This window comes from Typha angustifolia, chromosome 14 (assembly GCF_048772165.1).
Source record: "Typha angustifolia cultivar Huaian chromosome 14, ASM4877216v1, whole genome shotgun sequence".
Lineage (NCBI taxonomy): Eukaryota > Viridiplantae > Streptophyta > Magnoliopsida > Poales > Typhaceae > Typha > Typha angustifolia.
The window spans coordinates 882815-910326 of record NC_133252.1 but is presented as its reverse complement, the minus strand read 5'-3'; the positions used below and the strand labels follow the sequence as shown (position 1 = coordinate 910326).

General features: G+C 38.6%; 5 protein-coding genes across 12 annotated transcripts; 2 read left to right on the top strand and 3 right to left on the bottom strand.

Moving 5' to 3' along the window:
• The first annotated feature begins 205 nt into the window (after positions 1 to 205).
• LOC140775778 (lipid phosphate phosphatase gamma) lies at positions 206 to 5635 on the top strand. Of its 5 annotated transcripts, XR_012106810.1 has the most exons (4): positions 206 to 780; positions 889 to 1099; positions 1396 to 1473; positions 1585 to 4824. XR_012106810.1 is itself a non-coding variant. In XM_073119208.1 (3 exons), the coding sequence occupies exons 1-2, from the start codon at positions 307 to 309 to the stop codon at positions 1093 to 1095; spliced, it is 681 nt and encodes a 226-aa protein (XP_072975309.1). In that variant the 5' UTR covers positions 206 to 306; the 3' UTR covers positions 1096 to 1099; positions 5268 to 5635. The 5 variants fall into 5 exon arrangements, 4 of the variants coding, with proteins under 4 accessions (XP_072975309.1, XP_072975308.1, XP_072975307.1 ...); XM_073119208.1 differs by lacking the exons at positions 1396 to 1473; positions 1585 to 4824 and adding an exon at positions 5268 to 5635; XM_073119207.1 differs by lacking the exon at positions 1396 to 1473.
• Positions 5636 to 5947: 312 nt separating this feature from the next.
• Positions 5948 to 14735, bottom strand: LOC140775776 (uncharacterized). The gene is made up of 11 exons (XM_073119203.1): positions 14279 to 14735; positions 13842 to 13927; positions 12755 to 12863; positions 11500 to 11567; positions 11329 to 11406; positions 9781 to 9845; positions 8786 to 8852; positions 8493 to 8675; positions 7173 to 7229; positions 6936 to 7031; positions 5948 to 6447 (listed from the first exon to the last, which is right to left on the bottom strand). The coding sequence occupies exons 1-11, from the start codon at positions 14655 to 14657 to the stop codon at positions 6292 to 6294; spliced, it is 1344 nt and encodes a 447-aa protein (XP_072975304.1). The 5' UTR covers positions 14658 to 14735; the 3' UTR covers positions 5948 to 6291.
• Positions 14736 to 15120: 385 nt separating this feature from the next.
• Positions 15121 to 17637, bottom strand: LOC140775340 (L-type lectin-domain containing receptor kinase VIII.1-like). Its single transcript, XM_073118572.1, has one exon. The coding sequence runs from the start codon at positions 17358 to 17360 to the stop codon at positions 15258 to 15260; it is 2103 nt and encodes a 700-aa protein (XP_072974673.1). The 5' UTR covers positions 17361 to 17637; the 3' UTR covers positions 15121 to 15257.
• A 1380-nt stretch (positions 17638 to 19017) lies between these two features.
• Positions 19018 to 19985, top strand: LOC140776018 (uncharacterized). Its single transcript, XM_073119557.1, has one exon. It carries the CDS (start codon positions 19410 to 19412, stop codon positions 19983 to 19985), a length of 576 nt encoding a protein of 191 aa, XP_072975658.1. The 5' UTR covers positions 19018 to 19409.
• Positions 19978 to 26004, bottom strand: LOC140776017 (RNA pseudouridine synthase 5). Of its 4 annotated transcripts, none has more exons than XM_073119553.1 (15): positions 25782 to 26000; positions 25604 to 25661; positions 25506 to 25533; positions 25364 to 25410; positions 24826 to 24916; positions 23983 to 24160; positions 23285 to 23372; positions 23130 to 23211; positions 22930 to 23005; positions 22639 to 22706; positions 22136 to 22205; positions 21455 to 21533; positions 20539 to 20632; positions 20217 to 20396; positions 19978 to 20132 (listed from the first exon to the last, which is right to left on the bottom strand). In XM_073119553.1, exons 1-14 carry the CDS (start codon positions 25912 to 25914, stop codon positions 20292 to 20294), a joined length of 1197 nt encoding a protein of 398 aa, XP_072975654.1. In that variant the 5' UTR covers positions 25915 to 26000; the 3' UTR covers positions 19978 to 20132; positions 20217 to 20291. The 4 variants fall into 4 exon arrangements, with proteins under 4 accessions (XP_072975654.1, XP_072975655.1, XP_072975656.1 ...); XM_073119554.1 differs by having other exon boundaries at positions 25604 to 25630; positions 25731 to 25996; XM_073119556.1 differs by lacking the exon at positions 19978 to 20132 and having other exon boundaries at positions 20350 to 20396; positions 20866 to 21533; positions 25782 to 26004.
• Between the last annotated feature and the right edge of the window lie 1508 nt (positions 26005 to 27512).

Sequence of the window (27512 nt, the reverse complement as noted above, 5' to 3'; positions counted from 1 at the left end):
ATTAAAATATTAGACTCTAATTTGTAGCTATTAAACTATCCTAATTTAGTGACATGATTTGTTTACAAATATTTTTAAAATCAGGTCACTTGGTTTGGTAATTACTTTTGAAGGGGATTAAAACTTGTGAATAGCACAGGCTGTAGAGAAGTCGTGCAGCCAGACCTGCATACGAACAGTTGGTCCACGCCTATAAATATGATGAACCCTCTTTAGGATGCATCCGGATTCCACTTCGTGTCACGTTTCTTCGTCGCACCGTTCTTGAACTCGACCGGTTCCTACTTCTCCCTTCGAGTTCCGTCAATGGCGTCCGAGTTTGTGGAGATGGCTTCCCCTCTCCCCCAGACCCTAAAGGCCGTAACCCTAACCCACGTCCGCTACCAACGTGGCGACCCGCTCGGCCACTTCCTCGCCTGGGTCTCCCTCGTCCCCATATTCATCTCCCTCGGCGGATTCATCTCCCACTTCCTCTTCCGCCGCGAGATCCATGGTCTCTGCTTCGCCCTCGGCCTCATCCTCTCCCAGGCCTTGAACGAGCTCATCAAGTCCTCGGTCCAGCAATCGCGGCCCGACACGTGCGCCGCCCTCGAGGCCTGCGATTCCCATGGCTGGCCCTCGAGCCACTCCCAGTACATGTTCTTCTTCGCCACCTTCCTCACTCTCCTTGCCCTCAAGAAGTCGTCTCGAGGCCGCCTCTTCTTTTCCTCTATTACCTGGCCCTTCGCGATCTTGACCATGTACTCTAGGGTTTACCTCGGCTACCACAGCCTCGCGCAGGTCTCTTGATTCCTTGCTCGGTTTCTTAAATTAGCGGTCTAATTGTGGATCTCGGAGCTTTAATTTGTAATGGTCGACGAGATATTTTAAATAGTTTTCTAATTTTAGGTATATGCGGGAGCGGCGGTGGGCATCGTGTTTGGGGCGGTGTGGTACTGGATCACGAATGCGGTGTTGGTGGAATACTTCCCGGCGATCGAGGAGAGCGCGATCGGGAGGTTGTTGTATATTAAGGATACATCGCATATACCTAATGTGCTTAAGTTTGAGTATGATAATGCCAGGGCTGCGAGGAAGAAGGTGGCTACGGACTGAAGCTGTAAGTTTTTTTCCTCTCTCTCTCTCTTTCTTTTTTAGTTGTTTGGTTTGGAATTTGAGATAGATTGCTGGATTTGTAGTGTGTTATTGTCAGGATTGGACTCTTGTATTTAAACCAAGTGGATGAGATAATCCTGTTCTTTGTCAGATACGATATTTGTGGTTAGATATTACTGGAAAAATCATCTGATTTATTAAAAATTATGGCATAGCGTCGTCTAATGGTCTTTTAGATTTGTATTCTTTGTCGAATAGATGCATATTTTGTCTTGACAAAGCTTCTTCATTCTCTTTTAGGCCTCTTTGCTCTTACCTGAATTCCTTGTGGTTGCTCACTTCCTCATTCTCCTCGCAATGTTGCTTCATGTTGTTCTGGTCATTTCTTACCCTATTTCTGCCAATTACATGTGACTATTACTTCATTATTCAATTCTCTTTGATTTCTTATTTAGTTATTTCATAATTGGAGTCTTGTATCCTCCTCAGATTGTTGACTTGTCGTCCATGGGTGTATATCAAATGCAATAGAAGGAAGAGGATAGTAGGAAGAAAGAAAATACAGAGTGAAGGGCTTTAGAGAAATTCTCCATGACCCCTTTATACTTTTGGATAACATAGTCCGCAATCGATTAGGGCATAAGGTTCTGTTTACAATATTTTTATCTTAATAATGGAATAAGGTTCTGTATTTACTCTTGGCACTACAAACACTAAAGGGTCATAAAACATTGTTGTATCAGGGTCTTCCTTTACCTTCAGGATACCATCCACTTGAGTTTAGTGCTCCATATGATCTTTGCTATACATGTGCAGTTCATTGTACAATTTCTATTGCTTCATCAGTTGATTTCACTTATTTTGGTGATCATACAAAATAAGCAGCATCAGTAAAATGGTTAGCGTACATAATTTTTGCATGATCATACAAAATGTGTGACAATTGAATTCACTTCGAGATTTCTTAGTTAATCCCAGGAGTGAAATAAGATGAAACCATGCTTTTTCATGGGCCATTGAGGCCTGTATTATTCTCATGGATAAACAAAAAAAATGAAGTGAAAATCGACTCCTAATATTATATTATTAATTAATCTAGAAACTAAAGCTGACAGTAAACAAACAATATGTAGACATTTATTGTACTTTTGAGACAATGTTGACATAAAATTTCTAACTATACAAATGTAAGCTAGCTATTGTTCTTTGGAAGTAGTACTTCGTTGACCAACCTATAAAAATTAACAAAAGAAGTTCCACCAGGTTGTGTTGTCCTTATTGCACTCCTTCCACTCCATTGCTCTCATCTTCATCTTCTTCCCTTTCTCCCTATCCATCACCTCTTTTATGAACTCCTCAGCCTCATCCTCCTCACATTATTGTTGAATTTCCATCTCTACACCCCACTTATTGCATGCACACTTGCAATTAGTCTGCTGATGAATGGCCAGCACAACATAGACACACCATCGCAAATGCTCTCCATCATCAAATTCCACCAATAGTGTGTCAAGAACACTCTAATTACCGAATGACACAAGGCTTCCTTTTGTGGACACTTTCCTTTTATGGATGCAATAACGCCACTTTCCTCACAAGTAGACACTTTCCTTTTATGGATGCGATAATACCAAAAAGTAAACATCTTATTCTCTACACTACTCTTAGACTACGGAAGTTTTGCTTGTCTTACATCACTTCCTAATACAACTGCAATTGCATCACGGAATCATCCTCGCATGGTATGGAGTCTACATTCCATACAGTAATTGATAAAATAATCTTGAGGTCTACTATAGGCTTGGGTATACCCATCTAAGAAATTTTTATATTTAATGAACAGGTAAAGCTGGCAAAGCTATACCAAGACTTGGCGCATTATTAAAAGTAATTAAAATAATTTATCTTAAATTATTGCTCCACTAATTAGTATCAATTTGAAGTAAAACAACATTTAATTAATCTGCTTTAATACATAAAACAATATGCTTAATATCATTTTCTTATACTAATCTATATTAATTCTCTGATATGAGCAATTAATACACACACTTAGACCACTGACTCATTTGTTAACAAATTAATTTAAAGAAAATTATAGTCAAGCACACTAAACTCCAATATAGTTAATTCCTTATTATGAGCAATTAGTAATGACATCCTAAGACCACAATCTAAATGATTAAAAATTGATTTACAATAATTATTATAACTAACAAATTGTCCTCTAAAAATGATTAATTAAGGCTCAAGTTTGACATGATTAGCTAAATAAAATGTTACAATATATTAAAAGAAATTAACAAACAATTAACCTATTTAGACCAGGCAATCACAAACAATTAATATATTAAAAGAAATTAAAAAACAATTAATCTGCCAGTGATCCTGGCCACTGGCAATCCCAAACAACTCCATCAGCACCTTCTCTTCGGCAAGCAAAAACTAGTCAAGAGGGAAACAATAAGGGGCGGCCGACGACGAGAGCCACCCTCTCTAAGGCTGGCGGCCAGGGCGAGGGGCCACCCAACAGCTCAGGCCATGAGAGTCCAAATGCTGGCACCTCAAAGAAACTTCTCGCAAGGAGAAAGCTAACCTACTTGTCGGGTAGCGAAGTCAGCAACAACGATGGTCGAAAAATAGCCCACAAAACCATTAACTAGAAGCCTTGAGGTGCAATTTCACAAAGGGGCGAGGAGAGCCTATAGGGCAGTAATTGGGAGAGTTTCATGAGGTGTGAAGCTCCCCAGACCGGCATGACGGCGATCAAGGTTGCTGGCCGGTCAAACCCCTGACAAGGACGAAAGCAAGAGAAAAAAAATAGGAAAACGTGATCTAGTTCATTTTAACTGAAATTAAATACAAGACTATGTATGCTTGAAAACTGCTGACGTAGTCAACAACTTCTAAATATAAGTCACTTACTAGGTCGGCAACTTATATAGAAACATTAAATCTTCTAAAAAATTTGCCTAGGTTTTAAGAAAACATTTCTATATAAATTATTTTCCGATTTAGCGACTTCTAAATATAAGTCGTTGATTAGTTTAGTGACCTATATAGAAATTTTTTTCCTCAAACCTGCCAATTTTTTGTAAAAAAATTAAAATTTCTATATAAGTCGCTAATTCAGTAAGTGACTTATATTTAGACATCGCTAACTAGGTCAACAGTTTCCAAACATATCTTGTCTCGTATTTAAATTTGAAGTGTACTAAACTCATAAAACAAATTTTTTGGAAAGGCTAGTTTGGTCAGAGACTCGATATATGTTAGCTCTTTCTATTGTCGTTTATTTTAACACCTGGCTTCTTCATGTTGTTGCTTTTACTGTATTGCTCTATTGCTTCACTCCTATCTTGTTAATTGTTATATCCATCCTTCCTGGTCTTATGTTGGTGAATTTGACTAGGTACACATTGATCTTGCTTATCAAAATTTATTTTTTGAAATATGAGGAAAGAATTTTAAATAATAGTGATGTTTTAGTGACATATTTTTAAAACTTTAATCCTTAAGACATAATAAGTGATTCTAGATCAAGCAGAGGTTTGAATGACTGAAGAGAGCACATCCCTTAACCTATTTTGCAAGTAGCTCTAAGTAATTACAAGTGGTTTATCATCCTTGTCCACGTTTAAGTGATTGACTGACTTCCTGCTTAAATGTTCTGCAAGGATTGTGTCACTTTTTCATCCTATGAAGTTTGATTCTTCTTACCTAACTTGGATGCAGATCCTGCTTGTTGATGAATGTTTTTCCATGATAAAGAATGTGAGATATAAAATGTCATCAGTCAAAGCATCATACTATAATATAGTGAGACATGCGAATGATTATATCATCGAAGGCATGCAGAGGACAGAGTTTATCCCTTGCTATTCCAATTCTTGTGTCGTGAATAGTTCAAAAGTAATTTGTGGAACGTATAAAATTCAAAACATTACTATTTTTTTATGACAATCTAATCCTCTTAAAAAGGGTTAATTATGTTTTGTTTTTTTTTTCCCTTGGAAATATTTTATACCACATCTTAAATTTGCAATAGAGGAATTGAGTTTTCTGCTTCAGAAAATGTAAAACAATTGTCTTAGTATTGCCTCACGCCGATTTTGCTCTATTGTGGGACACTACTGAGATTGAAAGCTGACCCAAAAAGTTTCTACTATCAGAAGTTTATAAGATACAAAAACCTGCTGACAAGTTCGAAGTTTCAAGATTGACGTGAAGTATACCGGCTCCCACTCCCGAACCTGATTTTGAGGGGCAATGAATGAATGGGTCTCTGGTTTAGTAATCATTCTGCGAAACTTTGTCTCTGACGTGCTGCTGTCCGATATCATGACCTTGCAGACCAGTTTTTATGTATTCTACTTATCTCTTATGCATATACCAAGAGTGGTTGTTCAGTATATACTTGTGGGTTCCAATTTGCAGACCAGTTTCTCTGTATAATATTTGGAGGTAAGAAACTGCAATTTTTGGTCGTACATTTTCGAGGGTTATCTATGCAGTGCCAGATGAACTTTGTTTCTTGAAGAAGACTCTTTGTGGGGCATAAATTCTTGGATAGAGTATTTTTTGCTTCAAGAGCTGATGACAGAATTCTAGGTTATACTACTTACAGAGACTGGATGATCAGTTTTGACTAGTGAATTTACTGGCAGTCGAAACATGAGCAGCATTCCGTTGTCGCGGTGTGAAATTCACTTTCACCTTTCATTTGTGTAAACAGTAATTCCTATATTTCCTGTACATGCACTGTGATACGACTGCCAAGCAAACGAACTCTTCCAAGTATTAGAAACCAAGATAGGAACATGGTAAAGCCAGAGAATGATTACACAAACGCTTAAGATATTGCATTCCGAGGACGCCGACTGAGAGCATTATTATATAGTTTAAGATCGCTGGGCAAGGGGGACGATCTAGAGCACTTTCGTCTCTACATGGATAAATAAAGTAAAGGGAAAAGAAAGAATATTCATTTTCCACTTAAGGGTGTGACCGAACTGACAAGAAAACTGGACTGTGAACCCCCCCCCCCCCCCTCCCTTCACCATAAATTAAGAACACACGCACACTCATCACACATTGAAATAACAGAATAATTTGCCTCATCCGTTCTTATGTTTGTAAATGTATATATGAGATCACAAGCTTTGCATGTAGAAGTAGCAAAATATGTTGCCTGTATCAGTCCTTTACTGAGCCAACTTGAATACTCACTGCATCGATGCTGCTACTTCCAATTATACTTTGTTTCCTTTCTGCCTGTAGTGAGCGACACAAGGATTCAAGTTTCTCCTTTTGGTTCTTCACTTTCTCAAGTTGCATCTTCATAAGTTCACGCTACGATGAAATGAGAATTAATTAATGTCAGTGTCGAGCTATAGGTGCTTGTGCTGCTTCCAGAATATGCAAGGAACCTTGCCTTAGCAAGTAAAGAAAGAAAAACATCAAAATGGCATCCATCAGTCTCCTCCAACCCCAATGTCAAGATTATTTTGGATCATGGTTTGAGGTAAATAGGAAACTCCAAAACTAGGGTGTGAACTTGAAACTCTCGGACCCCCTTGGAGGTTCAAAAGAAAAAAATAAATCATAGAATTATAAGGCCTAAGGACCTTACATTATAATATATTAGAGTTTATACTATTCGTGTTAATCATGCCTATTGGCTGCTTCAAATTCCTTTCAATTTAGAAGATAAAGATTAAGTATCTATCATAATTGACATTTAAATTACTAATGGAATCTTAAAGATACTTACCTTGCAAAGGATGAAATTTCACCACCTAGTTTCAGAAAACTAACTTTGCATATGCATATGAGCTTACCTCCTCAATGAGCTTCACAAGCGCAATATCTGAATTCTCACATTTGCTCTTCAAGAATTCATTCTCTTTTTTAAGTTCCTTTATCAACTTTGTCATCTGATTAAAGTTCCAAAAAACAAATTAATATAGTAATGCTTCATATACTAGAAGGTATAAGGAACATAGACAAAATTTTATCCTCATAAAGGCTAGGAGCTATTAAGTATCTAATTGAAATCACAACCTAAATTTACATACCTTTTCCATCTCATGCTTAAATGTTTCGAAGACCTCGTTACTTTTGGACAAAGCCTCCTGAAGAGACAGATTTAGTTCAGAGAGCTATTCAGGATTTGTTATGCACAAAATGAAACCAAATTATCTATAAGCCACTGAGAAATATTGGCATAATCTACTGGTCAAGATACACAACTAGTAATCATGTTGATGTCTCCTTTAGGAATATAGTTCTCTTAAACCACTCAACCAATCAAGAAGACTGCTATTATGTAATACTCCTGGGTACTTCTACCATGTAGATAAAATGTGAGAACAACAATAACCACAAAGATCCATAGAATACTAATGGAATGACTAACTGCTTGACTTTGAGTTCATTGAGTTGTTCAATCAGGTTTCTAGGTACAATTGGATGATTGTATTAATTAGATGAACCGAGAGCTTTCTCTCGGATTACCCTCACAAGAAACTGTTTTGTTGTCTATATAACTCTATGAGAATTAATGACTTGAGCAGAATAGAAAGCTCGGGTCCAAACATGCATATATATATATATATATATATATGTATGTATGTATGTATGTATTAGAACATTAAATTGGTCCAAGTATAGCTAGATATTAGAGATGGAGCTAGTAGAGACTCTTTGCTCATTCCAGAACTAGCCAAAAGTTTCATACGCTATGAAATCATCAAATTTCAATGAGCTATTTCGTGAGGATACCACTATTCGACATGTTTACTCTCGTAGGCACAAGAAAGCTACACCCATGACTCTATAACTTAACGAAAGTTTTGACTAGTATTGTAGGGCTATTTTCGTTATTTTTGCTTATTATGCTATTTTCATCTCTTATTAGAGCGTCACAGTTAGTTTGATCTTTTGCTTTACTTCAATGGTTTGTAATCCTCTCTTTTTAATGAATGAATATTTTGAAAATTTCGATACATTCTGTTGGTGGATTCCAACACCCTAGTTGATGGATTCCCCAAGTTTGGTAATTCTATTGCGTTTCTTCTCAAATCTGCAATCAAAGAGTTTATCCTGCATCAGATATGCTAAGCCTCATCCCAAGGCATCTCTTGATAAGATATTAGAACAAATTGGTTCCTAAGTTCAAAAATCTCTTGGCAAGCTAATAAAACAATCTCATCTAATATCTAGAGAAAATGTAAAAGCAACTAGAACTTAAGCACATTGGGGAACCAATATTCGAGAGCCACTCGAATATCAAATATTAGAAAGAAATTCATACCAATAAAAAAAAGTTAAAATGCAAGGTGTAAATCATGATGAACACATAAAGCATATGCAAAATGAGAAAAACCTTAAAGCACCTGAAATTGCTGAAATTTTTCTCCATCAGCAACTAGCTGTAATCGTAAGCTCTTCTCAGTGGCCATAAGTTGTGAAATCTGTTCAGCATACAATTGCATCTGGGTTTGTTCCTGAGTTGACCTCTCTTGATGTTGTTGAAGCTTGAGATCAGCAAGCTCAAGTTCCAGCATCTTCTGCTTTAACTACATACCATAAATGGAGAGAAATAAATATCTGATGATATTGATTCAGCAAGAGGAAAACTAAACCAATGCAACTTTGGATGACACTTCAGCAAGATGGAAAATTGTACCTTTTGGGAAAACTGCTGTTCAGCGAGAGTATACTGATCAGCAAGATGCTTTAACTTGTCTCTCAGCCTACAAGGTGATCCGCCATAAGTTTACCGCAACACAATTAAAAACATTATTTCTTTTTTGCATTAGTTCAGATAGAAGAAATGCTCTATGTAGATACCTTTGGAATTTTTTGGATCATACTTTAATCTGCAATTAAGATAAAGAATAATAGGTAGTTGCATTTAGAATGGATTTAGGAGTAGGATTGCTCGCCCATGTGACTACCATTTCAGCATGGACTGTGCCAGAAAATAGGATGCAGGAATATGAAATCTTGGTATTGGGAAGTGATTAAAACAAGCAGTAATAAGGCCACTACTGCCACTTTCCTATCTATAGAGAAAGTCTCCCTATAAAAACAACTATCTCAGAAAGTTTGAGAATGCCCAAGTTGCCTAATGCAATTGCTCCAGAATAACCAAGAAAGAAGAACATATTCAACAGAAGATGCCTAACGTGGACAACACTAAAGCATGGATTTGGGTCCATCAATAATAAACTCAGAGCCATCAAGCTGCGGTGACTTGGTACGAAAAAAAATCAAAAATTTATCTGCCCAATTTATATCACATCTTCTTCCACAGATAATTAGATGACTACTTTACTAAACATGTGATGTTGAAAATCAAGTCAAAGTTTCCTAAACAAGATTCATATATGTCACCACATGGCAGTGCCAGTTTATCAATATTTCCTTCCTAACATACTACTTCATACTTTATCTAAAGAGTAGATCTGCACACATATTGCAAAACCCCACTATACCACATTTCACCATATCAAGCAGAAGCAACCTCCATTGTCCATATATTTATAAATAACTTTCAGGAGATGATAATCACTCGTTGTTCACAGATTCAAACACTAGCAAGTAGCAAGATTAATCAACTCAAATCAAGTGTAATCATGAAATTATCCCTGTAGTCAAATTTTATAAGAAATATCTTACATTTCATTCTCCCTTAATTGGGAAAGACATTCATTTTTCTGCTCCTCAAGTTTACTGCTTACATCCTACAACACAACAAAAAAATTACCTGTGGCGTATCAGCTTGTACATGAAGAAATAGAGTCCCAAATAAACCTAGAAAGATGCTCTAATGAAAAGCAAATGATATGAAACCTTATATGTGTGTTTTAAGGCCCACAGCAAGCAGAAATGCATTTCATAAAGCAAATGATATGAAAATATATAACGTAATACAGTATGATACACAAGTAGGAGATAAGGATGTTTTTTGACTAAATCAAACTCACTATATAATGAATCAGTGCAATAACATAACTGAAAAATTAGATGAGCTCATATTTAGCATGAAAGTGGCAGATAAATTAACAAGATTGTCACTGAAGATAATAATAAAAAAAGAAACTGATGGGAGCATCTGCCAATGTAGGTCTGACAGCAAAACATTTTGAAGAAAGTTGAGTGACATACTTATGGATCAGTAACATAACAGGACTACAGGAGTACGTAACATTCACCTTGCTAAGATCACAATCGCTATGAGTCCAAATCCGAAGACAGAACTGAATTTCGACTAGAAAGTTAGGATTATCACGGATCTCCAATATTAAGAATGAACTGGAGATCCAACGGTTGGATGGTAAAGTACTTTTAAAAATAAAATAGATTTGTAATGGAGAACGAATCTATCAGTGGATCGAGGAAAGAGGAGGCCAAAGAGGCGTGATGATGGTCGGCCAAGGATTGTAATAAGGTGGTGCAGATGACAACAGTGGAAGTCAAGGTACTCGGTAGGAAAGGGATAAAGAAAAAATAGGACTATTCCTTAGGGTCAAGGTTCTGCGGTCAAATAAGAAGGTAGGCAGCAGTGGTCGACAGAGGTGTTGGCTAGGACTTCCACGACTAGGAGGTAATTGAACAAGGAGGAATGAGACGAACTTACGGAAATAATTTAATAATCTAAGATGACAAACCAGGTGCACACCACATATATTTATAAATGGCTCCCTGGCTTAACTAGACTTGGTAATAGGACCGAACAAGCGCAAGTCCTACTGCCCAACATAAGCTTAAACTCATAAAGAGATCTCCTAGACTTGGGCTTCTCGCCATCGGGCGTTCGAACAGCCTTGAGGGCGTTTGAATGCCTAATTAATATTCTAGCTCTCGGGTGTATGCATTCAAAATGCCTATTTAATCTTCCAACTCTTGGATAAATGCATTTGAATGGCCTTGAGGGCGTTCAAACACCCCATTCCGAGACTTGCTCCTTTGACTGGCTGGAACCTTTATTTCTTCTACAAACAAACTATTAGCTAACTATTACAGCGTACCCGAGAACCTACATTCTTAAACTATAGACATGGACCATATGGTTTGAAAGGAACATCAATGTTTTTCATAAATGAAAGAACTGTAGGACTCGAATTAATATTCCAAATAAATCAAGTTATACCATGTAATATGATGAAACTAGAATAGATTATCAGACTATCACTTTACAATCATGGCCATTTAGTGTAGCCATACCTTTATTGCATTGTTGAATTTTGTGGATAACTCTAGCCTCATATTCTGCCCCTCTGTTGATACCCTTTGACACTCATCCTGCGTTAATGCATATTAAGGTAAATAGCATGAGAAGGAAGATAACATTGACAGCAGAAGTTCATTTCACATTTTTTTTTAATTGGAGAGTACCATAAGCACTTTGTTTTGTCGTTGCAGCTCTCTGCATAATGACTCAAGTCTTTCTCGAACTGCCACCGCTATAAGATGCACACACACACACAAAAAAAATATATATATAAGAAATTAGATGTGGCAGAGGAAATACAGGATTCTCTTGTTAAGTAGGGGATGTCAAAGTTCAAATAATACAACTTGACAGGAAATGTAAAGCATGTGAAGGAAAGGAGTCAGATAAGGGAAAGGAAGCAACATAGGATCAGCAAGCATTTTTGGCCTCATAGTTCAACACTTTATCACATGTAGTCACTCCCATTATCTGTACTTTATGTTAGCCTGTTAGTGAGCTCAGCTGGAAGAGATTATAGTCATCATTCCTCCTTTGTTCCACAACTTAATATGTTACATATGCAATGATTACTGAAAGCATCATTCTGAGGTGTATACAGGCCTAACTGTATCAGAATCTTGTCCATGAAATGGAGTCCTATACCTAATTTATAATATTTTGATATCCCCCAACCTCTGTTTTAAAATTCATCAATACGTATCAAACGATTGAGTACATGAATCATTCTTTAGGTCAGGGTATGATAGGCTATTCCAAGTAGAATATGTTATCCTAGCACAGAATGCCTATTTCTGTTTGTTCATTAACTTTTACAACTTAGAACCCCCATACTCAGGAAACATAAAATAGAAAATTCACATCGATAAAGAAAAGGAACAATCTGCTGGCTTAAGCAATCACAAATAGATGTGTTGAGTGGTGTAGCCTTTGCCAACTCCTTTCCTATTTCTTAGAAAAGGAGCTTTGTCAGAACAAACTTTATTCAATCCCTTATGCTCCAACACCAAACAGCCTGACATAAACCACTAGAATTTATCACTTGTGAAGTGTCACATATTTATGGAGCTTAATTGGTAATAGCAAAAACAAAGATGCATTAATAGAAGAAATAAAGATGCGGTAAATTGTGACAATCATTACGAAGTGTGAAGCATGTAAACTGCTATATTCCAAATCAATGAATTAGACAATACAAGACATTATCGTTGACCATGCAAACTGTGAACACATTATGCTCCAGCAAATGATGCATTTTATATTTAAAATTTATAGTTACACGTCCTTGAAGATTTATTATTGTCGCTAGCACACCATGGTTGGAATAAGTGTTTGGAGCTCCATTTAGTGTTGGGTTATGTTAGAATTCATAGGAATCCATTAATTAAATCGCAATAAATTTGTACAGTTGAAACTTGCCTGCATCCCTTTCTGCAATTACTTTTTGATACTTCAAAGTAAATTCCAATATCTCTTTTTCTGACTTTGTGCTGCGCTTCACAACTTTACGCTTCGGTTCACTACTTTCCTAGTAGATCATCAAGTAGGAAATGATATTAAACTATAATAAAGTGCTGAAAATCATGCATACCAACCAAAAGCAAGAGACCACAATTTTCTTTCTGGACTCTACAAGTTGAGAACAAAATAAGTTTTCCGCAAGAATAGTTGTATTCTTGTATCCAATTGGAAAAAGGAAAAATAAAGAAGAACCTAAAGGGAGAAGGAAATTGCTACATATGAAAAAGGGTTAAATATAGTTCACCCTCCTTACATTGGCATAAAATCATTTTGCCCTCCTATATTTATTTTATATCACTTAACTCCTTGTACTTATAACTAACGTAAAACTAATGACATCATTAATAAAATATTTAAAAATTACCAAAATGCTCCTATTATTTTTTTAGGCAATAATCTAGGGAGAAGGGATTTTGTTCAAACAACACCCTTTCCTTCTTCTTTTTTACACTTGATAAGAGGTGAGTTTCAACTTATTTCTTAATTTATATGTGACGATAGAGGGGTATTTGAGTCCATAAAAGTTAATAAGAGTATGTCACCATTTTCCTATTGTCAAAGGCGTTGACATGGTTAATTTGGACAGAAACCATTTTCCTACTGTCAAAGGCGTTGACATGGTTAATTTGGACAGAAACTCAAAACAATTTTACTTTAAATGATACAAAAACATGTATATGATAGAAAAGTAATTTCATGCCAAAGTACATGGAAGCAAAATACATTTAATCCTATGAAAAATAAATTCATAAATACTAGCCTGAATAAGAATAAGTAACTCATTAATACAAAATATAACTTCACAAGCATACCATCAAGGGAAGCAATATCAAAGCATGAATAGATCGCAAAGAGGAATACAGATCCTATGTGTATGCGATAACAATCCAGTGTAGAACAAAGTTGAACAAATTCCTTTCCTATACGTATGCGATATTGGATGATTATTTTAATTACGTCAAGAGTTAAGAGACTCGATGACTACCGTCTGATTTTTCAAATATTCAGCATGTTCTACTGTAGGCCTTTCCGGTAGCTTGCCAGTTTGCGACTCCAAGCACCCTTTAGTCTCTGCAACAGCCACAAGAAAGAACATCAAGCTGGATGTTTACTGCATATTTCTGTATAAAATCAGATTATCCATGTTCCAATAAATTCTTAAGCACTCAAACCTCAAGAAAACTTCCTCAGCATTCATCATCAGGAAAGGTAATCTGAACAAAGAAGAAAAAGGCTACATATGGTCTATGTAATGATCTTAAACCTATTAATTATATGGCTCGTGCCAGAGATTAGGACCTTTGCAAGAGAAATCAGAACCCATAAACATAATTCACAATCTTGCTTTCCACTCGAAACATTCTCTAACCTTTGGTGCAAACAATCAAACAGTTATAGAGCAAAGATGAAAAAGATCATCACCTCCGGAAATCCCACCGCCTTGTGTCGAGATCGCATCCTTTGTTTCTTCTCTACGGTCGGCGCCCGGTTCCGTCACCAGGATCGTCTCCTCCGCCGAACCCCCACCGCCTTTTTTCTCCCGCAGCGGATCCGCAGAGGTACTCAGCTTTTCTAAACCGACCGCGATAGATTCAGAATCTAGGGTTTCCGCAGTTACTCCATTACTTTCCGGCTCGCCGCCGCGGCGATCGAGATCAAGATCGACATCGAGAAGCGAGCCCTTATAGTCGTCAGGAGATGGCAACGGCTCCAACGTCGTCGACAGCTCGGAAGAGCTCTCCACGAAGCCATCGGGCAAAGAGTGCGCCTCGGGGAGCCGGTTTGCCTGTGAGGTTTCCATAGGAACTTAGCAGAGAAGAGAACGAGGAGAGGGAGGAGATGGCCGAGAGAGACGAGTACAGTAGTGGCGGTCGTTAAAAATGGGTCTAGACTCCGTGGTGAGATGTGACGGCAAGAGCGGGCATTTCCTCCCAAATTGGGCCCTTGAAAGGCCCAATTAATTAAAACTAATTTGTTTTTTTTAACAATCAAATATTAAAAGAAAATGTGCTTTCACTCACCTTTTAGCAAAATCGACACATTTAATAATCATAGCAAACTTCCGATATGGCAAATTTACTTAAATAGAGCATATTAGCAATGTAAGAATCAAAACAAAAGAGTCAGAGTTTAGGAGCGTAGCTAATATTGAAGTTAATATTTGATAAAAAAAAATTTTAATTGTATTTGTAGCCGTTTTTTATTTTTATTTTATTTTAATTTTTGAGAGAGGATTAGGCACACAGTTTCTCCAGAGTATAATAATTCAAAAAATATTGGTGTGCTCAAACGTCGCGTGGCTCAAACATATAAATCAAATGAATAAATACACACAAAAATACAAATATTACATAGGAATAAATATAACACTGCAGGACGGGGCTCTCTGATGACGCAAAATTCACACAGCCGAGCCTCCCCCGCCGCCCCTAAGAGTACTCCTCAGGGACGAGGAAGACGAGGAAGAGCTCGACACGTTAAGCCCCATGGCGTTCCAATCCGAGACGCTATCCTGAAGACTAAGTAACAGCTGGTGGTTTGTGCTAAAGCTCATGGACGGCTTCGTCGCCGGCACGAACGGCGGCTCGGCCTCGCCGCTAAGCATTTGCACCACCCCCCTCATTCCCGGCCTCAGAAGTGGGTCTGGACTCGAACAAGCCAATCCGACCAACAAAACCCTCCTCATCTCCCCTTCTTCAAACTCTTGTTCGATTCTACTATCGACTACTTCGAGAATCCTCCCTTCTCTGTGCATACCCCACACCCATTCGACCAGATTACTGCTGTTACTTTCGATGGGGCGGCGGCCGCATGCCACCTCGAGGACGACGGCGCCGAAGCTGAAGACGTCAGTCTTCTCCGTGGCGCGGCCGGTGAGGAGGTATTCGGGCGCGAGGTAGCCCATCGTGCCGGCGGCGACGGTAGCGTCGGGGGATTTATCGTGGTCGACCTGGCGCGCGAGACCGAAGTCGCCGAGGCGGGCGTGGTAGTTCTCGTCGAGCATGATGTTGCTCGATTTGACGTCGCGGTGGATGACCTGGCGCTCGCACTCGCGGTGGAGGTAAGCGAGGGCGGAAGCGACGCCTATGAGTATCGTCCTGCGACACCGCCACGGCAGCGGCGGGGAGTTGGGGTCGAAGAGGGCCTTGTCGAGGCTGCTGTGAAGCATGAAGTCGTACACGAGGAGGATCTCGCCCTTCTCATGGCACCAACCTTGGAGAGGGAGTAGATTCCGGTGCCGGAGTCCGGCGATGATGGAGAGCTCAGAGAGGAACTCCGCCCTCCCCTGCGCCATATCGCCGCTGTTCTGGATGCATCGCTTCACGGCCACCATCGCGCCGTTCTCCGGGATGATACCTTTGTACACGGTACCAAATGCGCCGTGCCCGATGATACGAGAAGAGTCGAATCCCATGGTGGCATTGCTCAGCTCGCGGTAACTGAACTCCCTCGGAGTCTTCATGATCTCCGCCGCCGCCGCCAAATTGTCGAATTTTTGTGCGGATTTCACTCTTCTGGTGAATACCCAGAAGAGCAAACCGGCGAAGGAGGCAACGACGAACGCCCCCGCAGTCGCCGCCCCTGCGATGGCGGCATGCCCCTGTACCCCGGATGATGATGGTGATGATGGTGGAGAAAGATTGGTAGCATTGCTCGGACTCTCGGCGGCAAAGATGGAGACGGCGGGAGCCATGGAAGGCGGCGGAGAAGGATTCGAAACGGCGGGTTGCACCGAAGAAGAAGGCGAGGCTGCGTTTGGTGACGAGAAGCTCCACCACTCGATGCTATGCATCTCGGTGCTCCCTTGCGTGGATGCGGAGAAGCCAACGTATACGAATCCATCATCGATGAACCGATCGAGATCCAAGGGAAAGGAGATCACCGGATCGGCAGGGCGGGCGGCGGAGTACGAGACGAAGACGCGAAGGATCCCATGGTGGGTGTACTCGATCCAGGCGTTGATGAGATCCCCGCTCTTCAAATCGACGCCGAAGGCGTCAAGATCAGCGACTTGAGCGGAGACCATGGAGCCGAGGTCGATTCCCACATGGTTTCCGTTGACGTCGTCAAACTCTTCGTCCATGAGGGTATCGAACTCGACGGCGAGGATAGGGTTGGTGGCTGAGGAGGAGGAGTTAAGGAGACCGAGGAAGGGGCCGGCATCGCCGAGGGAATGATCATCTGGGGAGAGAAGGAAGGTGAGACCGCCGCCGACGGAGGAGGGGTTGAGGGTGGAGACGGAGAAGGAGAAGAAGGTGGCGAAGGGGTGGGGGAAGGGGATGGGGTCGGCGAAGAGGGCACGGCCGGCGCCGGAGAAGGGGACGGGGAGGTCGCGGGTGAGGCGTATGGTGCCGTTCTTGAGGTGGGCGTCCCCGAGGAGCTTGAGGCGGCCGAGTGTGAGGGTGGCGAAGTCGAACTTAGTCGCGCGCAAGACGTTCGATTCAAGGCGTAAGAGGAGGAGGAAGGAGAGGAGGAGAAGTCTACTGTGTCGTCCCAGCAGCATTGCTCATAGTCCAAAAGTGAGAAAGTGGAAGCGAGAAGAGAAGAGTGGAGTAGTAGGATTCTTGGAGTAGATGGTAGGTGGAGTGAAGGGGCAAAGAATAGTGAATCAGTGAGGAGGAACAAGGAAGTGATGGGACAAATGGCAGTAGAGGACGGCATGTATACCACTTGCAACGGTAAAATTGGCGAATTGAAGAAAGTGGGAGGAAGAGACTTTCGCGGTGTTTGGGCCCTCTTTATATATATATTTATAAAGAAGCTTTAGCTCCATTAAATTAAGGTTGGTTATAAGATCGATTGGGTCAGTCGGTATAAAAGTGAGCACAGGATAAGTTCTTTTAAGCCATGTGATCAATATAATGCTAAATGATGGTAAAACTTCGGTGTTAAGACTCTAATTAATAACGTTCTGGATTTCTCATTATCATGATGATTACTGACAGATGATGGTGAGGTAGGTATAGTGGAGTCAAAGTCCCACACCATCAGTTTAGGTGATTAGAACATATGTATTAATGCCTCGGTGGTAGTGCTTTGTGATCCTTTATTAGCTGCTAAGAAATAGTGTTCTAATACGAATGAGTAAAGCCAAGGGCTGTTCTTTAACAGCGAGACAGTTTCTCCGCCCGTGATGAAAAGCCAGCGGCTCGTCCGAGGGTCGAGGCAGAGGAGAACATGGGCTGGTGCTGACAAGTGGGGAGAGAAGGAGAGGTGGGAAGAAACCACGACTTGAAGCCGTTCCTTCTTACGTGCACGTACTCACTCGACGTACTCGATTTTGTCGTGCTCAGTCCATGGCACAGGAAAAAAAGAAAAGAACTTCTTTGGTTTTCCTTTTATTCAAAGTTTTTGACCAAATCAGACATGCTTTCAATTTTATATGTCTTACACCAGAAACTTAATAAGAAAGGAGATTTATTTCGCTGTAGTACTAAATAAAACACTAAACTACTAAGCAATTTACTAAGCTAAAAGTAAAATGCTAATTAGATCAGTATTTTTATTGAAAGAAAAAAATACTGTAGAAATTCAAAGATTTACATACATAAAAAGTGGATACTCACATAACACTGAATAATTAAATATTTTTTGTTAAAAACACTAGTGAGGGAGAAAGATATATGTAAATATATAAAGAAATTTATAACTCTGTGCTTAATTATCTATTTTAATCATAAAATATATTATTATGAAGATATAAAGAAATTTTATAAGTTAGAATCACATATTTAATTCTCCACAGTAAAATGCGTATTCTCCAAATTTTACTTTAATCTACTTGTCAACTTTTTTTTTTAATACTCAAAAGAGCCCTCCAGTTATTTCCCTGCATATTAGCCAAGTTTTATGTTAAGAAAATACCGAACAGTTACAGCGTTTTATAAAATAAGCTTTTCAACATTTCTATCTAAAAGTAAAATAATAATCTTATTAGTGTTGTACATAAGACTATAGTATCACAGACCTATTTTAATATTAAATTTAAAGTATAGTCTATTTGGATAAATAAATATAAAAGAGGGATAGTTTGGTCCAAAACACTTATTTTTCACCGCAAAAGGAGCTCTCTCAGACTGTTCATTGTTTTGGTATCTTTATACTATTCTATATGTTATCCTCTGCAGTGTAGTACTGCATGTCTGCATCGCTTATTAAAGAATGCTTAGATAATTAATAGTACTTGAAATATAAGAATATTTTGATGTTATGGGATGCGGCAGTCGTGTCGTTAGGCACGGCGTCTCCTTCTCTGCTTCAACTTGGGGCCCATTAATATGCGTAATAAAGAAGATTTCCCCGTCAAAGACAATTTGAACTATCCGATAATCTAATCCATATCCGTCTAGTGAATGGATCAGATATGAAATTATATCCCAATTTAGATTCGAGTTGAATCCGAAATCCGATAAACTTGAGGATTTTTGGGCTCAATTTTATTACTTGCGCGCTTGAGATCCGACCCAATTATAGCCCCAATTCCTGGATCCTTATCCCGTATCTACCAAATAGCTACGGTACCTCCTCTGTTAGGCTTTTTAGCTTACCTTCGATGGTTCTCTGCTGTGCGGCTGCCTCCACGTCATCACCGGCAGTGGCGGTGCGGTGTGGAGTGGCTCGGAAGAAGGCGAAGCAGGCAAAGGAGACCTCTCTGTCCACCCCTTCCCTAGCATCGGGTAGGAAGGCGAATGACGTGGCGATAGCTGACGCGGCCGAGAGAAGACCCCTCGGGTTCGCCGGGAAGAAGCAGCCGGAGCCGACGTGGCAGTGCGTGGTTGGCTGCGGCGCCTGCTGCAAGCTGGACAAGGGCCCGGCCTTCCCCTCCCCGGAGGAGATCTTCTCCGACGAGCCCGCGCAGCTCGACCTCTACAAGAGCCAGGTCGGAGAAGACGGGTGGTGCATCCACTACGAGAAGGCCACCCGCACCTGCGCCATATACCAGGAAAGGCCTCTCTTTTGCAGAGTGGAACCGGAGGTCTTCAAGGAGCTGTTCGGGATCGAGAAGAAGAGGTTTAATAAGGAGGCGTGCAGATCCTGTGTGGCTGCCATCACGGCGGCCTATGGCTCTGCGTCGGAGGAACTCAAGAATTTTAACCGAACCATTAGAAGAGAAGGCAATAAAAAGTAGAAGCTTTTGAAGCATTTTGATAATTTGCTGGACCAACATCATGTATACATATTTCTTTGAGGAGATCAGAATTACAATAAACCATGCGGGAGATTTGGATCTACAAGAGCCTCCCAATCAGCAAAAGTACCTCAATGTAGGAAAAATCTGTAAAGCAGATGGAAGCTTTCACTCATAAATGTAGTAAGGATATTGAAAATTTTAAAACAAAAGTAGAGAATTACAACATACCGATTTATAGCAGTAGACATCAGCTGCAAATCTGAATTCCTCAATTGGACATTGTTTGTTCTTCTTGAAATTGAATCAGCGGCTGGAATTGGACATCATTGTATATTCTGCAAGTCTACTTTGATCTAATTCTTGTTGAGTTTGAAGGATTTGTGGCAATGGTGCAGTGATCTTTACTGTCTGTGAGAGCAATCATATAAAGATGCACTTACAGAGTTATTAGTTTGGTCACCAACTTTTTATGGCGAAAAAAAATAAAACAACAATTAATGGTGCAGTTCTCTAAATGTATGCTGCCAATAACATGTAGTTGTATGCTGACCTCATTTGTATTGGGGTGACAAAGAACAAGCTGATGTGCATGCAGATGATAGCCACAGTCTCCAGGAACAGGTTGTATTGGTTTCTGATAACCCCTAATAAAGGATAGAAGGGAAAAGTAAGACTCTTATTATCTATGAATTTAGGGTGGCAAGCAACAGTGAGTGGAGAAAAATATTTTGAGAATTGATAAGTATCACAGAGAAGATAATCATATATGCCTTATGCAAACTCTACTGGAAATATTGTTTTTAGACATACACATATGGAAACACAAGCTAACAAGTCCTACTCTATTAGCATGCCATGATGTCAGCAAACGCCATACCGTGGTGACTGGAATCGAAGTGATGCTGATAGAACAGTCGAACTCTCCCACATATATCTCAATCCATCATCCCAAAATGCACCCAATATCAGTAAACACCAAATTATATAGTATTGTGAAGGAAGAGTGTGTTACAGAATTCTGAGAGGTAGCTAAAACAATTGGCAGAATGAGAGTGTGTTAAGAAATATAGTCTGCAGATTGTTTTCAAACTACTTGAAGACCAATAAGTGGATCGAGTAAATATACATTGCCTTTAGGGGCACATGACTTTAAAGCATTTATTTTAGCTCTATTATCCAATGGAGTACAAATTTAACTCATGCTCAAGAGAAAATGAAGTGAAGGTCTACAATAATTTAAGGAATTCTTTAAATTATAACTAGGCGAGCCCACTTTTCTCAAAAAGAACAGCAAGCTAATAAGTTACAATTTCTACAGAAAAATGAGACACTTGAACGGACCAAAGGTTATTGCTTATGATATTACAGGAGATAAAATGATATAGAGACTATGGAAGTATATAGCAGGCAATAAGTGAAAAGCTTCTGGAACATTCAAATAAGCTATATATAGGAGATTATCTTACCCATCTTCTGCAAAACAGTCATTTGTAGATTCTGGCCCATAGAATTTAGGCTGCCCACCAACATCATAAAGAGGATCATCTGATTAGGACATTCAGAACAAATTACTATCAACCTTTTAGTTATCAATATGCAAATGTGAACCAGCATATAAATGATAAGTAAAAGAGGAAAAATGAACTGCCTCTCAATCAGTACACACAATCTAAAGTCCATCGAATTGATATGCAAGGAACATCAATAGGCAATTCAGACGCTGGTGACACAATACCCAACAATGAAGTTGAATACCAAGAAACCATTTGTCCAAATAATTAACTCACAACCTATCTGGTCTACTACTTATAGCAGCATGTGGATTTCCTTACAAAACGAGGTTCAACTTGTTTACAATTTGGCAATCATGTCTTATCTAGTACAAACCGATATCACTCACATGTGAATGTACTTGACAATAGATTTATACACCTAGCAGTGATATCAAATGTCCAAATAGGCTGGTTGTCATTAGGACAACCCCTCCCCTGCTTCACCTTAGGAGGTGATGGGCCTATATAAGCATATGAATTGGACATCGTACTAAAGCAACACAGAGGCATAATAGCTGAAGTGGTAACATATTCCTTGCTCAGATATACTGACCATATGAGTGACTGCCAAGAAAAAGCAGAAATATAATTTACCTAAAAGTGGGTGCCCAAGGAATGCTAGATGAATGCGTATTTGATGTGGCCGTCCTGAGTGGATCTCAACCTACAACAGTTTAAGAAAAGAAGACTAGAAAACACAAAAAAAAAAATCTAAAAGAGTTTTGCTGACCAAAATTTCAAAGAATATAACATACTGTGCTTAATGACTCCAGTCTATGCAGACATTACTATGCAACCCATTACTAAAAGTCTAAAACATCTAAAATGTCTATAATGAAGGTAATGACAGAGTGTGTAACAGAAGCACTAGGCATAACTACATAGGTTGTAAGATCTGTAGCTCAGCAGGTGAAAATTATTGGTTACAGAAGGAAACAAAACTAAAGAAAAAAGTCTGACTCTCCAAGGAAAAAGAAAAGTGATGAGATTAAGAAACTTGAACAAATAAAGAATCTATTCTGTATGCTGATTAAAGAATAATAATGAAAGCAAAACAGAACAAAGCAGTACGCATTTGATATCTGTCAGCTGGATACCTGAACCAATGCTTGGTTTCTTTGCAAGTTTCTCTCAAGAACATAAACTTTGCTCGTAGCTGGCTTCCCTGATTGAAGTTTAGAGGTTAGATAAATATGACTTATCAACAAACTGAATTACCATTTCTAAGATGAAAGAAGAAAATTAAAAAAAAAAAACATTTGCATTTGAAACAAACTGCATGATACAGCCATACAGCTAGATACACTTATAAGTGCATTCCTGTTGAGAACATATTGGATAACTTGAGTGAATGTAGCATGAATCAGAAGATTCAGAAGAGAGACAACCTGATGATAATGCAACATAGAGCCCCTGAGCAACTCCTGGATAATGAACCAATCCAATAGGTTGTTTGATAGTAACCTGCACTTTATAGATGGCAATTGCATTGCACACATAAAGAGAGTGAGTCTACTGACTTTAGCCTACTTGGCGTTGCCATTTATGCTGCTCAAGATATATGTGATGTTATATGAGCACACTTTACCTCATCATTTTCAGGAATCCCCGTAACCAGTGCTCGATAGAATTTGGAAATTCGTCGAGCTTTACACAACTCTGTATCATCTCTACAAGTAATGCTAAAATTTTAGGTCTAACAGTCGGTTACAAAAAAGAGCCAAAAGGCTAAAACATTTACACCTGTCAACTCCAGCATTTGCAGTGCCCTCAGAAAAATAAGACGCAAGGGAAACTTTAGCAAGCTTCGTCTTGGCACAAAGCAATATACCTGAACAAAAGCAACAGTTGATGCCAAAATATTTGACTTCAATAAATAATTAATATAAGATAAGCAGAGAAGGATATATCCTGAAGATACATTATCATCGCAAACCAAAAGAAACAAGATTACAGAGTAGAAGCAATAGTAAGACATGACAGACAGTAAAGGAAATGTTATAGTATGATATGATGAAAAAAAAAAGTCACTAAAAAATAGATGATCATTTCTTCCAAAAGATCAACAAATTTGAAAGTTTCTACTAGCATCATCACTAATGTATAGGTGGTAGACTGGGGTCAATTTTCTTTCCATGGCATGTCATCGTATGATCTAGAAGAGATCTCAAAGGAGAGATTTGTAAAGTGCAAAGCCCTTAAATTGCCTCTTTCCCAAGGGAAACACAACTAAGTGAAAATAGATGTGGTAGGTTTGAACACTGAAGCATGAAAAAAGTTAGAATACCTTCAATATAGGGTTGGAGATACACTCTGACAGTAAATGAAACTATCAACTATCCCATCATGAAATCAAGGAGTAGGAAGATGATCCGGAGAAATAAAGACTAAGTTCTAAAAGAAATAAAATTAGATCTGACATTCATAAATAAAAGAAAGACCTGATGTGCCCCTTCCTAAGCGATGAACAGGTACAGGATGTGATTGGGCAGTTTTTCTTTTTGAGCAAAATTCTGATGGTTTTCTCCATTCCTTCCACTGGAGCTGTGTTAGAACAGTTCGCTGCTGGAAGAGTCCTCCAGGTAGAACTTGCAAGCCAGAAGGTTTATTTATAGCAACCTGCAAATCATTATCACATAAGACATATATTCAAGTGAGTGACCTTTCCTTCAAAAGAAAAAAAAAAAGACATTCAAGTAAATCAAAATTCTAAAATGCTAGTTTATAAATGTGGTAGTTGAACCACAATGATTACTTACCATAATGGACTTAAACAAGTAGGTAAAGTGATGTGGCATATAGTGTAGTGTTTAGTCATTCTTCGGCTAACAGCCCACTTAAGGGTTACATGACAACAAAAATAGGCATTCATAGAGATGAAATGGCAATGGTAAATGTGGTCTCCTAACCAAATAGCGCATAACTATCTTAGCATATCAAGTTGTATTGATGATTCTATGCTTCTAGTATGTGTTTCTATTCTTCAGGAGTAGGCTCAAAGCTCTCGAGAAGTTTGCTCCAAAGTTCATAACTTTATATAAATCGTTAAATGGTCAAGACTAGAGGGCGAGTCTACATGACAGAAAACTCATCAGTTTGTCCTAGTTGCGTGGTGGATGCAACCTATGTCCATAATCAAAATTATTCTAAATGATTCACATGCCAGAGATCTTTTATCTTCATCAGTGGCAAGAGTAGAATACAAAGATTAGTCTCTTCAATTAAATCTAATGAATAATCTATGAAGGAGACTTTAAAAGTATCTCAGTGGTTAGTTCACTCACCATGTCATCATCCTCATAAAGAACTTCCATCAAATGTGACGCAAATGGTTCCTTCCACGGGAAGCGATGGTACACCACAATAGAACCTTCTCTACAGGAAGTTGTTAGAGTGAACAAATATAAGAAGCAACAAATTGCAAATAGAAATTCATACAAGTGACAAAAATCCATGTTTTAGTCATATAAAAATAGTGAACTCATCACAAATGGTAGATAGACAAAATGGCAATGTGAAGATTTCACACTATAGATGTTTAATCACATTAGTACCTGACCGAGCTTATGTAATCAACAATTAAACCTAGTATCCATGCAATTGTAAAAAGGCACACCTTAAAATGAGCAAGAATATAGTTAGGCAGCTAACTTATGAAACATCATAATGGCATGCATGTATCCTCGTAATCTCATCATCATCGCTAATTCCAACCCGTAGCAAGAAGTGCAAATGTCAATCCGTAATAAAATCTCTCAAATCCATAGCAGATGCATCAATTTTCTAGGTTAAAAAGGAAACGAGAGGTTATGAAATAAGAACCTGAGGATGGTGTTGGGATCTCTGACTACTTGGCCATCGACTGTAATCTAAAAATGAAAAGAAACAAAAAACAAATCAACTCATGAGTGTGAAACGCATCAAAAAGAAAACAATCCGAACAATTGCAGCAGTGACAGCAGACCTGGCCATTACGAATCCTATGAAGCCAACTGCAGATATCGAGAAGCAAAGCAATCAATAAAAAGTAGGAAGTAAGCTGGCATTGGAAAAGGAATTTACCCTTCGAGCGGGGCGGAGTTCTTGTAACTGGATGAGTAGAACCCGATTAAAGTGAGATCTAGATGTTTTTAAGAGGAAGAAGGAGAGAGACGAGCTCAGATCAAAAGCAAGGAAGAAGAGATCATACAAACAAGTAACGGGAGGAGTCAAAATGGGAAAAAGGGGAGCGGAATAAGACCGGCGTTTGCGCGTCGAAAGATGTCGGTATAGGACAAACCCTCGTTTAGGTCGGGCCATGGCCGACCAAAGAAGTAGAGCGGTAGTTGCGGCGGCGACGACGACGTCGGCTGGTCGGAAGAGGCGGTGGCCATCGAGAAGAGATGTATATGGCACGATAAATCACTTTCCTGAGGGGTGTAATCGAGCTGAGCTTGATCCAGCCCCTACTCTATCAAGCTTTAATTGAAATTTTGAGCTTATATTTGTGAATATAATTAAACCATTTTTATTCGAGTTAATTTTAAACTAATTTTGTCTCAAGAGTGAGCCCGATCTATAAATAATAATAAGTTTTAAACTTAATTAAGTTTGATTTAGGCTTAGAATCAAACTTAAAATAAGTCTTAATTTAAAAATATAAATTAATAAACCCTATAAGATGAGAATATATAATAATTTAATTAAGTAAATCTTAAAATATAATTATATATATATATATATATATATATATAATTATTTTAAGTCTTATCTTATCATCAAACTTGGCTTAAAATTTTAAAGATCAAACTCAATTCTAATTCATTTTCGACGGTTTGATAGAGCCTTGTCGAGATAAGCTTGTGCTTGGTTTAATTTATTTTTTAACGGCTTATTTTCTACTCATATTAAACTTTTAAACTATCTTGCTTTTATGGTCTAATATACATGATGCTTACATTGTTGGCTATAATGTGGTCCTCTAATATTAATAACCGTAATGTTGCATTCTCTAAAGAAGCTCATTAATGACTAACATACCAACTGTGAGGCAATTGGAATGGCTTAAGAATGTCTAAATTTCAATCCATTTTGACTAGAAATGTACATAGAATAAATTAATCCCGGTACTGCTAGGTTGTATTTTGAACCTCTATTTTTGTTTCTTTAATCAAAAAGAAGAAGAAGAAGCTCAATGATGGAATACTGGGAATATTACACATAAAATTTACTTACTGATGGATGAACAAACATTTGTCAAAGGATGAATGAAGCAAGGCTAACCAACCCATTTGGAAATTCGGTTTTCTTCAGTGTGCAGAAGGAAGATGATCGAATAGGCCTTTTTACCGAGATGGATCATTTTAGGCATCAATAAGCTAGCGACAGATTGGTATCATTCTTTCATTGTTGGATAAATCTACAGCATGAAGTCAACGAACTAAAGCTAGAAGTCTTGTCTGTTTTGTGACTGGAGGTTCACTTTTTCCAAGCGGATCCTATAAAACACTTCTACTGCAGAGGCAGAGCTAAGACAAATTAATGCAATTTAGAAGCAGCAATGCCAACAATACTACTCTTTTTTTCTTTTTTTTGGATAAATAATACTACTCTTTTTATTAAGATAAGAGTTGCTGATGCTATTCTCATTTTCTAATGTGAAACTAAGCAGGTGCAGACATTTATATGCTCCATTTTTGTTTATCTCTCTCTCTCTATATATAGATATCATATTATCTAAATTATCATAAAATAAAGTAGTTTAATAAATTTAATAGATACACTATATAAAGTAATAATTAATTAATTAATATTCTACTGTTAGAAAACAAAAGTTAAATTAGAAATCGAAAACTTTGATTAATAAGGGTATGTGGGAAGTTATAATCCTCCAACTATCCATAGTCTAATGTTTTTATTTTTCCAATGTGTCTCGAATAGAATCAAACAACTTGCACGACATGTATGTGACTTCCCACATATTCTTAGTTTG